Source organism: Synchiropus splendidus, chromosome 8, assembly GCF_027744825.2.
Source record: "Synchiropus splendidus isolate RoL2022-P1 chromosome 8, RoL_Sspl_1.0, whole genome shotgun sequence".
Lineage (NCBI taxonomy): Eukaryota > Metazoa > Chordata > Actinopteri > Syngnathiformes > Callionymidae > Synchiropus > Synchiropus splendidus.
In genome coordinates, this window is record NC_071341.1 from 10,318,356 (window position 1) to 10,331,048 (window position 12,693).

Here is a 12,693-nt window from a genome sequence, read left to right on the forward strand (position 1 = left end):
TTTTTTTTTAATCAAGATTTATGAAATATGTGTATATTAAAGTTATACAGTATTATTTTAATGTTTTCTTTCTATCTCAAATTTTCAGACTTTAAATTTGAAATGACTCCCCTGCAAGAATGGCAATTTAGGACCTTGAATATATCAATTTTTATTTTCCTTTTTCAGTCATACAGGGGTTGGACAAAGTTATGTCGCCTCTGCGGCTGGAACGTATTTCGCAATAGTAATGGTTAGCAAATAATAACATGACATGGAGGTATGCATTTCCTGAAAAAAACATTGCTGCATTTATTTCAAGAAAACAATTACATTCAAAGATTATGTGTTTGAGTTTTACGGATGTAAATGGACACCTGAGATTTGGAAGTCTGGTTTAAGGATCATCTTTTCATTGATGCTATACTGGACTTGGCATTAAGTGTTCTGCCCTGGAAACTGTTGCTGTTAGCCCCCACTAGTGGTCAGTGTTGTTGCTTTCCTGGATCCTTAAGGTTGCGAACACTCCATGGGGTCCTGCGAGTCTGGCAGGAGGTGGCAGTTAAAGGGCCAGCTGAAGGAGAAGAGGTCCAGAGAGTGGCTGCACTGCTGCTCAGCGGAGGAGCACACCGACCGGCACGGCTGCAGGACGCCGCCCTGGTGGCTGCACTGGGGAAGGAACAGGCCACACACCAACCGGCGCAGGGGCTCGAAGCAGGCCAGCTCCATGAGAACCTGGGATGAGACCAGCAGAGGGAGTTTTCTGCTGGGCAATGTGAAGCAGTAAGTCTTACCCGGTACTGTCTGAGGAGCAAGGACGCTTCTCTTTGGTCTGAAATGGACAGCCAGATGTTGGGGAAGGAGGTGAGGTTGTAGCTGAGACCCTGACACATCTCCACCTCGATCACCTCACACGAGGAAGCTACAGACAGAAAACAAGTCTGCTCTTTGAACGGGAAAGCAAACTGTCCATCTTCAGCACAGGCTCTTAACCCTTAACCCATTTATTGTTCACATTTTTATTGTCTTCTAACTTATATTTGATTTTAAATACAAGCGGTTTGTTCATATCTTTCAGTGAAAAGGTCTTGAGAATACTGTTGTCTGTCAAAAGTGTTTGATACCCACTATATGGGGGGTAGGTGGAGTTGCCGCAGCCTTGTTCATCAGCTCCGTCCGAACAATCGTTCCACCCGTCACATAACCACTGTGGGTGAAGACACTCCCCTGTAGAGCAGGAGAACTGGTTTGGACCACACGTTCCTGTACCAACAGAAGGGATCCCATCATACATTGCAGAGCTGCTCATCCATAGAGGGCAGAGTTTGTGTGAAGTATCATGAGTATTGAATGATGCTATTGCAAAAAATACGACTTGGGGGAGTGGAATATAGAAACTAAAAAATTACTAATTTATATTGGTTTTATTTAATTTTATACATAAATTCAGTGGGAAAATAAGTATGTATGTTTTTGATGGAAAAGTAGTCTGACAAGGAATGGAAATAGATTTAAAAAATTATGTAATATGATCATGAATGGAAGATGAAATCATCAGGGCTCTATATGTTTGAGCTAAATATTTAGATTAACAGAAATTATTACATGTAAAGGACAAAAACAATTCATGTGTAAGTAAAAAGCACATTGTTGATTTAATATATTATATAAATCATATTTTAATTATATAATGCTGATAATAGTGTATGAATTTATTATTAATTTTAATTCTGAATTTAATTATGTCAATGAAATGGGAACTTTTATATAAAGCTATGGTTGATAAGTACAAAATGTTGGAATATCCACTATAAAATGCAATGTTGAAATATAGTAATATGTAAATCAGAAGTCCAAAATTAAATGAAACTATCATTTTTACAAGCCCCGCCTGACCTAAGGAAAAGAAAAGAGTGAAGTGCGAGCTCACTGTCGAGCAGCGACACGGCCTGGTACGTTGCGTTGAAGCCGCTGTCGGCGACTCCCTCGTCGGCCACGAACACCACCGTCATGTGTGGGCCAGATGAGGTCAAGTCAGGCGGGAAGTTCGTGCTGCAAAACCTGGAAACCGGGAGATCAAATCTGTTTTCAGGAGGCTTGGAAGATTCCAAGTCTAGAGAAGATCAATACCGCTCACCGGCCTAAAACCCTTCCTGCCCCGGCGCTAACACCATCGTGCACCTCCACGTAGTCAAACTCACACACATCCTGAGACTCCAAGCTGAAGTTCCGGAAGCTGAGCGTGATGACATGACCCTCCTCCACAGAGATGTACCAGACACACAACTGTGCACAGGATGATTTTCAATAGTAGTTGTACTTTAGTTTTATTAGCGATTGTACAACAGTGCATTGTGTACCTGCTGGTGGGGATAAGGTCCCGGATGGTTGGGACTGGCCAAGAAACCAGTGGGCCCAGTCTTCTGCCCGCCACACTCTGTGACAAATAACCACAGGTGTATCGCCGGTGTACGTGCTTCTAGTCGCTCCTGAACTCGCACCTTTGTGTTTGTGGCTGCAGTTGTCCTCATCCGTTTGGTCCCGGCAGTTTGGCTGACCATCACACACAGACACGGGCAGCAGACAGCGGCCGCCGTCGCACATGAACTCCTCTCTGGAGCAGCTGCCTGGACCAACACATCAGTTAGATGGAAGTCATGGCACTCCCACACACACACACATGTACTACTGACTGTGTCCAGGCTGCACTGCTCTGTACTGGGCTGTGAAGCCCTTCCCTGCCACGCTGAAATCAGAGCGGAAGGTCACCCACACTGAGCTGCTGTTGGTGTTCATTGTTGGGGGAGCCACGTTACCACAAAACCTGCACATAATTCCAGTGTTCACCCTGTTTATTAAAGCCTTTTCTGAATGGCATTCTGAAAATAATGTATTATTATTATTATTATTATTATTATTATTATTATTATTATTATTATTATTGTTATGGCAGAGAGGTGCAAAACACAGAATCGCCAAAACAAAACACACAATCACAAAACAAAATAATCTCATAACAAAACACACAATCACCTAAAACAAGACACACAATAGCCAAAACACAATCACAAAACACACAATCACAAAAACAAAACACAAAATCACAAGACAAAATGCACAATCACAAAACACACAATCGCCAAAACAAAACACACAATCACAAAAACAAAACACAAAATCACAAAACACAAAATCACAAAACACACAATCACAAAACAAAACACAGAATCACTAAAAAAAAACACACAATCACAAAACAAAATAATCTCATAACTCATAACAAAACACACAATCACCTAAAACAAGACACACAATAGACAAAACACACAAACAAAACACACAAACAATGAAAAAACAAAGTCACAAAACAAAACACACAATCACTAAAGCAAAACACGCAATGAAAAAACCTGAAGTCACAAAACAAAATACACAATTGTTGAAACAAAACACGCATTCACAGAAGAAAACACAAGGAGACTACAATTGTGACCAGGAAGTGGTTGTGAAAAAGTACCGCTGACAAATACTTCGTCAGAACAAGAGAAGACAGTGAAAGACAGAAGGTTCTCGTGTGAGGATGTTTTGAATCGGACCTGGTGACCAGAGTGTCCTGCTCCATGCTCTCTTGAACCTCCAGCCAGTCGAATAGACAAGGAAATGGACCCTCTATGTTCAAAGTGGAGATGTGGATCTGGACCATGAGCGGCGGCTGCACCTTGATCGCCCACACACAGTGAGAGTTAGGAGGGTAGGAGCCAGGATGGTTGGGCGAGCTGAAAATTCCCTCCGTGTCGGTCAAAACTCCTCCACAAACTGAAAAAGAAACAAAGCTCTCCTGGTCACGGGAACATGCTTCAGTGACCTGCATGGACGACTCACCTATTTCATAGGGGACGGTTGCAGGACGGGCTGAGGCGGTGCTGTCCTGCCGACTCTGGTTGGCGAGGAAGGTGGGCAGCGTTTGGGACGGGCCATCTGCTGAGATCGGCAGGACCGGAGTGGGAGTCATTGGTAGCGGTTCTTCAACTGCTTGTCCTGAAGAGAAAGATTTAAAAATGCACGGTTGGCAGTGGTGTTCTGATACAAGGTCACACATAGCTTCATAAAGTTAAGATAGTATTGATGCAAACACAGTGTAATGTCACATATGAGACGACATAAAATATCATACGCGTGAGGATGAGGGCCAGTGCCAAAACCAGAGCTGATATCAGAACCAGAGCTGCTGCGGAGACCACCACCATCCCCCACCCACAACCTGGACTCCTCAGGCGCATGGTGCACACTCCGAACAGACCCCAGACCAGTCCTGAGGATGGAAGACGCTCAGATCAGCATTGTGGTAGGCATGGCTGTACTGAAGTACACACACAACTAGGTTTTTCCTAGCCTTTTCGAAGCTTTGAGCCTGTTCATTACCACATTGGTATTTATATGTTGTTCACTTGTTCATTTTACATGGCTTATTACTGTAAACAAACATTTTCAGACAGCTAGTTCCACTCATTGGTCACCTGCTGCTGGAGGCTTGGTTGGCTCCGGGGTGGACGACGTGGTCCGAAAGCCCTCCACTCTCTCCTCCTTTTCACCTTCCAGTTCAAACGCAGGGTTGCAGAAAACATTCTTGGAAATACAATAAGAGCAGTAAACCAGAAAAGCACTCACAGACCTTTACCATGCCGCTCATTTACACCCATGTTTTTTGCCCCAGTATTATTTACCTACATGGATTTCATGCATAAAATTTAAATCCCTTTATCAGTGTGTCAAATACCATTGGTAGTTTTGTACATAAGAACAACAGATCATGCTGTGACGCCTTCGGCATCGCTGAGAGTGACAGATCTTGTAGCATGTTCTATTATCAACATTTCCACTGAAATACCTTCATGAGTTATTTTGCTAACAGACAGCACCAACAACTACTGTCTCTGTTTCCAGACATTTTCCATTTGTAAGGATGGATGGATGGATGGATGGATGGATGGATGGATGGATGGATGGATGGATGGATGGATGGATGGATAGATAGATAGATAGATAGATAGATAGATAGATAGATAGATAGATAGATAGATAGATAGATAGATAGATAGATAGATAGACAGATAGATAGATAGACGGATGGTCGCTACTTACCTTGTAAACATCTGAGGTGTCTGAGTAAACTGCCACTTGAGTGAGGTCGGACATCTTTGCTGCTTCTGGAACCTCCTTTCTGTGTCTTAGAAAGTCAGACTGTGGGGTGAAAGCCTGAGACGGAGCATCCTGAGCTCAGCTGGGCCACTGTGGTTCCAGTTAGGTCAGTGATGAGACCAGACAGAGCTCCTGCTGAGGAGGAACCCGGCGGCCTTCCGTCCCGCGCTGGAGCTGAACCATCTCATGTTGAACATCCAATAACATCAGGCAAAAGTCCTAAACATGAAGCTGCTAAAGATGAATCCACAAGAGACAGCGTTATCCGTGATGTATTCCTTGTCCTTTAATGTGGTTATGCATCAGCAGGAACCTTCTTGTGGCTCTGGTACGGTTCGGGTGTGGCGTTACAAAAGAGTTTTCAGAAAGTGTGAAGCAAAGCCGAGTCAGCTGAGAGGACTGAGCCTCTGCTAGGAGAGCACAGGAGAAGGGGGGGTGTGAGGGGTCCCCGTTAAAACTCTATAATCCCCATTAATGATCTTTTAATCTCCTCAAATGTTTTATTCCGTCACAGTCTCTGAAACACAGCAAACGCACACAAACACATGTTCACAGTGTGTCATTCACCAAGCAACACAGCCACATTGTTGGGCCCAGATTTAGGAAGGGCTCAATAGTGAGGAGAAATTTGTGAGTGAGGTGCCATGGTTTTTCATGACACAGCTGGTTTTCTGTGTCAAACTATATATATATATATATATATATATATATATATATATATATATATATATATATATATATATATAACCATCTGTAACAAACATCAACCTAAATGACCTTGTTATTTTTAAGTCTAGTTATTTTTATTCAAATTTAAAATGTCTTGTTTTCTTATATATGGGTGTAAGAATCGATCGTTGAGTCTCAATAATTTAAAACTATGTACTATGTACTATGTGGTCAGTGAGTCACGTGGCGTATATGCTGTCTGTGCATGTTCTGGCCAGCAGGCGGCAGTGGTGAGCTGCCAAGCGACATCATTTTTTAGACAATTCACCACTGTTTTTTAGACGTGTATTTTATTGAAAACACAACTTGTGATCCATCATCTTCTTCGACATGGCTTGCAAACATATACTTCTGGCAACGTTCCCAAGGTTTGACGTGAATCAGCCTTCGGAAAACTGTCGGAACAAAATCTCGGACTCTTTGTCTTTGAAGTTTGGGACAAAGTGGATGGTGAGAATCTCTGTGAAGCCTTCGGACAGAGCAGGGGGGACAAAGTGCTTCCTGTGAAACAAGACTGAGGGTTAGATTTGAAATTCAACAACTTATTCAGAGGACGGTTTTTGAAAAAAATCAATAAATAAAAATGACGCCACCTTTAAGAAGGACATATTTTCATCACTCACTTGTAGCTGTGAAACACCATATCGTTGACTTTGGCGTGTTTGGTGTCTGAAGGCGCCATTTCACGAAACTGATAATGCAAAACAAATATGTACTTTGTTAAACCTGATGAGGAGATACTGATGGCAAACAGGGTGGCGCCATACTCTGTTGTTGTGCTTGGACTGTTCCAGAGAGGCTGAGAAGAGGAAGCAGCGACAGGAGACTCCAGCCGAGCGAGCAACATCCACATATCTGAAAATGTGGACCACAATTGACCGTTTTTTGTGAGCTGAAATAAAAATATTCCTCAGTAAAAACAAAAAATAATAATCCAAAAATTGGAATCTATACAAATTTGTGTTACAACATGCATACATATTTATATATGTCAGTTCTTTTTTATTTTATTATTTTATTTTCAAGGTCCTGACATCAGACTTGACGCTCTCTTAAGCTGATGTAGCTCAAATCAAACCGATGTGAACGCTCCATAAACCTCTCCACCCAGAAGTCACACACTCTTCTGTCAGCTCTAGATTCCTCACCTGTATTTGCTGCGCACCAGGTGAGGATTCACTCCGAGGAGTCTGTGTGAATTAGGTTACCTTTTGCGAGACTCAGGATCGGGGTTGGTGTTGTCGACGGCAACGCTGCGACCTTCCTTCAGAGCGCGCTCACACGCAGCGACGCAGTTCTGCCATGACCCCAGTGTGTCCTGAGGGTCCATGCATGATAACACAATTTCATATTCACGTAGACAAAGTTAACAGGTACACACTTAAGTAACACAAACATTGATAACTGATCTTTTATCATGGGCTATTCAATTCCAGCCAGGCAATTTCAATTTGTCATATTCAAAAAAGGAAGAAAAAAGAGCTGATCCAGGAAGAGTCTGGTTGGTTCCAAGCAAATTATTATTAGCTTATATATCAATTCACAAAACAAAGCTGACCATGTGAAATAAAAAAATTAAATGAAAAAAAGGCCACATTTTTATATGGCACTTTTTTGTCTGAGAAATTGTAGCTGAAAAGTGCATTGAAAAAAATACCACAAATATCATGACTAAATAAAGCATCACTAGAAAGCTACACACCTTCACCAACTCTCCCACCCTCTTCCACTTGGATTTTTAAAAAACCCAAATCTTTGTCTTACGTTTTATCAACAGATTTCACGAAAGTATACAATGACCCCAAACGGACAGCAGATGGTAGTAGCGCTGCAGAGTTCAGATAAGAGACACAGAAGAAGAAGAGGCTGCACCTATACACTGAAGGTGATGGTGAATCCATATTTGGTCTCCATAGTCACATGAAAGTTATTTATTTCGGTGATTTAATTGTTTGTTGTGTTTTACAAAATTGAAATGGCATTTTTGATTTAAATGGAACTGGTCATGTGACAGACACGGTTTTCTTGTTGAAAATCAATGGGGGAATCTTAACATTACTGCTGCTACTTTGTTGACAAATCAAACAAAGTAAAAACAACCAAACAACAGCGCCACCCAGTAACTGGCAGAGGTATTTTAGTTTTATTAATTCTGTATAGTCTACCATTGCAATCAAATCGTGACCAAAAAAACCGAAAAAATATGATGGGAAAATTGGAAAAATGTCAACAGAAGATGAGTTTATTATAGCATCTTCAATTAAAGAGAAAAATAATTTCATCAAAAAATCCAAATATTAGAAGCTTGAAAGTCATAGTAGTGTGCTGTGTTTCGGAGTAAATGATGGAAACAAGACTGACCCTGTTGACGTAGACGTAGTCCTTAGGGATGATGTGCGTGTGGAAGAAGGTGGATTTACCAGCTGCAGGGAACAAAGTTCTTCAGGAAATGAGAACAGGGACAGATCTGGTTAGTCACATTCATGCTCACGTACATCCTGGGAAACCCACGGCAACAATCACTTCTGTAGTGCTGGAGGTGAGAGAGGCTGACGGCGGGTCGTAGAGTCGGTCACTCGAGTCCAGTTTCCTCTGCCACGAAAATAACATTAGATGATAGTTTGACCACTTTAGTTTTCATATACATCAATATTTGAATCTCACAGGATCAAAAGTCGGCAGGTTGTAGGGGGCGCTCTTCCAGCCCAGGAAGTACTCCTCCGGTGTGTGGAACTGGAGTCCGATGTTCAGTGCAAACTGAGAGCAGAACACAATTCTTGGCTCTTGAGTGACATCAAGCGTGTCTCTGAGAATTGTTTTACCAGTCGGTCACTGGAGGAGAAGTCCTTCTTCTTCTTGCCCGGGGCCCAGTTCTCTGGTCGGCCGGCAGCATCTGAGCGTGGAGGGGAGAGAAAGGTCGTGCGACTCAGCCAATGGTCACTCAGGCAGCTCAGGCACCTTCAGAGTCACTCACCACCGACGTAAAAGCTTTGAGTTTTGTCAACTTCAACTCCATCGTTGGCCTGAGACGGGATCAAACACGATCAGAACCAAGAGAGACAACACAGGCTGTGGGTGAGTGTGGAAGGTGCGGTCCGGTCCAGTACCTGCTCACACAAGTGATTCCACATTCCTGTGACGGGCTTCCTGAAGACACCCGGACCTGTCGCCACAAACACCTGAAACATGGCGCACCAAGATGAGAGGTTTGTTTTGAGCGTTGTCCCACCTGGACTCACCTGCACAGGCAGCTGCAGCTTGGCCAGGATGTCCTCCACTTTGGCCTGGAAGGCCTCTGGCCGCAGCTTACCTTTGGCTATCCCCATCTGGTTTGTGAAAAACACCACCTGCACACCACAGAACAGAGAAATAAAGAACCAGGGAATCAGTACTGAACTGGTTTGAATAAACTGGAACACTTTGTCTCACTTTGTATCCTTTCTTCAGCAGGTTGGCCAGTCGAGGTTGAATCTCGGGGAACAGAATCCTGACAGACAGGCATTTTAAGGACACACAGGGAAACGCAAAGACATATTTACACAAAGAGGGATTTAATAAAAGGTACCTCCAGTCGTCCGGCGAAGTAGGAAAGACTTTGCCAGATTTGGTCGTGATGATGCAGCCGTCAATGTCGAACCCAGCAACCTGAGGCAGAGACGTAGCAGACAGGGCACTTTAGAGTCCGACAATGCAGAGCCAAATTCAGTCTTACAGACCTTAAATCGCCTGCTGTCTTTATCATCATGAAAAATGAATATTTGGGATCAGAATACACAAAATAAATGAATACAAAATATTCATATTATATATATCAATATATAATAATATATTAATAATTAAAAGTAACTAAAATAAAAAATATGAATATTAAAGTGAGAGAAAAAGTACATGGCAATTAAAATGTACATCAGAGGGATAAGAGAAGAAAAAAATACAAATAAACATAGACTTGAAACATAACAAAATAAAGTGATTCTGAACCTTAAACTGCACAATCTCAAAAGGTATATTCACAATTATATCATGTACTGTACCTATATATGATATTATGTTTTCTTAAGTGCCATAAAACTGCGCTAATATTACATCACTAAACAAGTCAAGCAGGTTTCTATGGTCTGTGGTTGGTACATTATTGGTGAATCAGACAGTCAGCAACCCACACAAACACACTTGCCCCACCTTATCACTCCCTTTGACGCCTGCGGCCGTGTACAACAGGAGGTTCCCTGTCTGCTGCCAGAAACTCTTTGAACAAGCTTTTGAAGATGAGGACGACTCTGCGCCGCTCCCTTTCGTCTCCGTCACGGACTTCTCAGCCAACTCTTGCAGCTTCCTGAGCTTGGCTTCGGCCTCCTTCTCATCCTCGTCCTCCTCATCTTCCTTCATCTGTGGCCCTGTGGTCCTTCCGCCTTTTCTGCGACGCTTCATGTCGGATTGATCCCCTTCTGGGCTTAACGCCCTCTTAGTTGACTGTGGTGATGAAAAGAGACGACGTCAGCAGATTTGAAACTTTCAGAGAAACTGAAAGAGAGAGGTATTCTTACCTTAGTTGGAGAGCTAGAAAAGAAATCCTTTATGCTGCGTTTGGGTGTGGGACTTCCCTGCTGCGGGACGCCTCTTCTTCCGCTCTCAGTCTTATCTGAAGCCTTCAGTCCCTTCTGCGCAGTGCTGGCTGAGCCATTTGAACTCAGTGAGTAGTGCAACCGGAATGGGTGTTGTTGATTAACCAAGTAAAGGGAACCTCCGTGTTTAAGTCGGCCAGACTGGCCACGGCCCAACTTCTGGTCATCCAGGGAGCTTGGATTCGGACCCAGCTTTGGTGAAAAACACACAAGTTCTTACACTCAACATGCAGTGTTTTACACTTTACATCTGTAGTTAGCAGATCTTCACTATGCAGCAGTAAGCAGGTGTGGCAGCAGGTGTTTTATGCCCACGGATCCACTTTCAAGACCAAAGTACACCATTACATGTTCCTACCTGGGTGACAATAACATCTTGGTCGGCAAAGCAAGCCACAACTTTAACTGTCGGAGACACAAACAATTATAGTGAACAAAAACACTCAAATGATTGTTTTTAAACGCACAGTAGTTATTAATAATGAAAGCTTTGTCATGTCAACAGGGAAAATAGAAATAAAAGGAAGATATTTCTAATGTAAATCTTTAGGGCAAAGATACAGAGCACTGGAAAAACAAATTCTCAATATTGAGTTATGCAATAAAAATACAGTTCTATTTTATACTATTATAGTTTCAAAAACTAGAACATGAAAGATTTGACATATAAACAATGATTGATTGACAATACAGTGGTGCCTCGGGTTTCAAAAGTCTCGGAATCCGAACATCTCGGAATTTGAACAAAAATTTCTCGATTTTTTTGCTTCGGATTTCGAACGAAAATCCAGAACTCGAACGCCCCCGAAAAAAAACAATGCATTTTGTTATTGTGTATAACGCAGCGTCTGTATGCAGACGTGTTCCGTTAGCTACATTACATTAGTTACTGACTGATCTGGACACGCACCGGGCACCTCTTCACTTCTGGAGAGACGTCACTCACTCGGCAACCCCTCCCACATGCAGCGGCCACACACATAGAGGAACAGTGCACCTGCAGCAGACACTCTACATTCACTCCTACAAAAGCCTATTTTAAGGCTTGGAACGCATTATTTCTTTTTCCATTCATTGTAATGGGAAAAATCGATTCAGATTTCGAACAAATTGCTTCTCCAACAGCTGTGGAACGGATTGTGATCGAGAACCGAGGTACCACTGTATTTGAAAAGAGGTGAATATACTTCAATTTAAATGGGTAACGCATTGTAGCTATGTGAATATTGCACCAACAAGGTACATGGATGCAGGGAATGAGAACATGACAGGACAGACATGTGACTCTGGGGGATGCACAAAGTAAGGAGGATGAGTGACTTGCTGTGGAGGATGCGACACACCAACAAAAAAAAAGAAGAATAGAAGTATATGTCTGCATCTGCATACACATATCAATCTTAAGATAGCAATGTTTTCGATATGACAATATGGCAATATTTGTCAATACATTTTTAATAGATGTCCTTTATTTCTTCTCAAGATGCTTGATTATCTGCAAATAATTCAGCCTTCTAAGTCTCTGGTGAACAATTGACGAATTAAAAGTGCAGTTAATGCAACACAGTAACTGTTCTTTAAGCACATAAAAAGCAGCCCTTATTGGACAGTTATATATTGTAACTCATGTCAGTATTCATGTCCAAATACATCAGTATGCTTTGATAATATTTGAAGGACACTGTATTTAGGTTACAAAAACGAGGGGCCGACTTTAATGTCTAGTTTAATAAAGAATGTGGGAATGCTCTTGTTTTATGAATTCCTCAGATTTAAACCACCTACAACTGTGATCTGATCTGATAAATTGGAGCATCGTGTTTATGGTTTGCGGTCCTCCCTCACCCTGGTGCCTGGAGCACTTCTTGTCCGCGACGCCGGTGTCCGGACCCCGGCCCAGCATCACAGCTCGACCGTCCTCCAGCAGGACTCGGACTCCGGATGGACTGACCAGCATGCACGACATCGCACTCAAACAGAGTTTCGAAACCCTTGCCGCCTTCAAAAACAAAGCCGAAAGAGATATTATATATGTGTTGTCTCGTGGCCGGTGTTTCAACCCCTACACTAAGTTCGATGAGCAGTAAACACACAAAAAGAAAACTGAACTCAGCGGCGCATGTTCAATGTGGTCACCAAAAATACGTCCGACTAGAAACAA

At 42.5% G+C, this 12,693-nt stretch overlaps 2 protein-coding genes across 6 annotated transcripts; both read right to left on the bottom strand.

The window, feature by feature from the left end:
• Positions 1 to 140: 140 nt before the first annotated feature.
• Positions 141 to 5,530, bottom strand: mfrp (membrane frizzled-related protein). Of its 5 annotated transcripts, XM_053873640.1 has the most exons (13): positions 5,122 to 5,530; positions 4,497 to 4,605; positions 4,154 to 4,291; positions 3,862 to 4,017; positions 3,576 to 3,795; positions 2,673 to 2,803; positions 2,481 to 2,606; positions 2,340 to 2,416; positions 2,117 to 2,265; positions 1,910 to 2,040; positions 1,108 to 1,242; positions 774 to 901; positions 141 to 714 (listed from the first exon to the last, which is right to left on the bottom strand). In XM_053873640.1, the coding sequence occupies exons 1-13, from the start codon at positions 5,173 to 5,175 to the stop codon at positions 490 to 492; spliced, it is 1,779 nt and encodes a 592-aa protein (XP_053729615.1). In that variant the 5' UTR covers positions 5,176 to 5,530; the 3' UTR covers positions 141 to 489. The 5 variants fall into 5 exon arrangements, with proteins under 5 accessions (XP_053729615.1, XP_053729616.1, XP_053729614.1 ...); XM_053873641.1 differs by having other exon boundaries at positions 141 to 901; positions 4,497 to 4,571; XM_053873639.1 differs by having other exon boundaries at positions 141 to 901; positions 2,673 to 2,725.
• Positions 5,531 to 6,200: 670 nt separating this feature from the next.
• pnkp (polynucleotide kinase 3'-phosphatase) lies at positions 6,201 to 12,651 on the bottom strand. The gene is made up of 17 exons (XM_053873094.1): positions 12,378 to 12,651; positions 10,891 to 10,937; positions 10,455 to 10,724; positions 10,090 to 10,380; positions 9,473 to 9,552; positions 9,337 to 9,394; positions 9,147 to 9,254; positions 9,015 to 9,086; positions 8,882 to 8,930; positions 8,730 to 8,800; positions 8,572 to 8,664; positions 8,403 to 8,499; positions 8,269 to 8,330; positions 7,116 to 7,225; positions 6,675 to 6,762; positions 6,531 to 6,598; positions 6,201 to 6,408 (listed from the first exon to the last, which is right to left on the bottom strand). The coding sequence occupies exons 1-17, from the start codon at positions 12,496 to 12,498 to the stop codon at positions 6,288 to 6,290; spliced, it is 1,806 nt and encodes a 601-aa protein (XP_053729069.1). The 5' UTR covers positions 12,499 to 12,651; the 3' UTR covers positions 6,201 to 6,287.
• Positions 12,652 to 12,693: the final 42 nt, after the last annotated feature.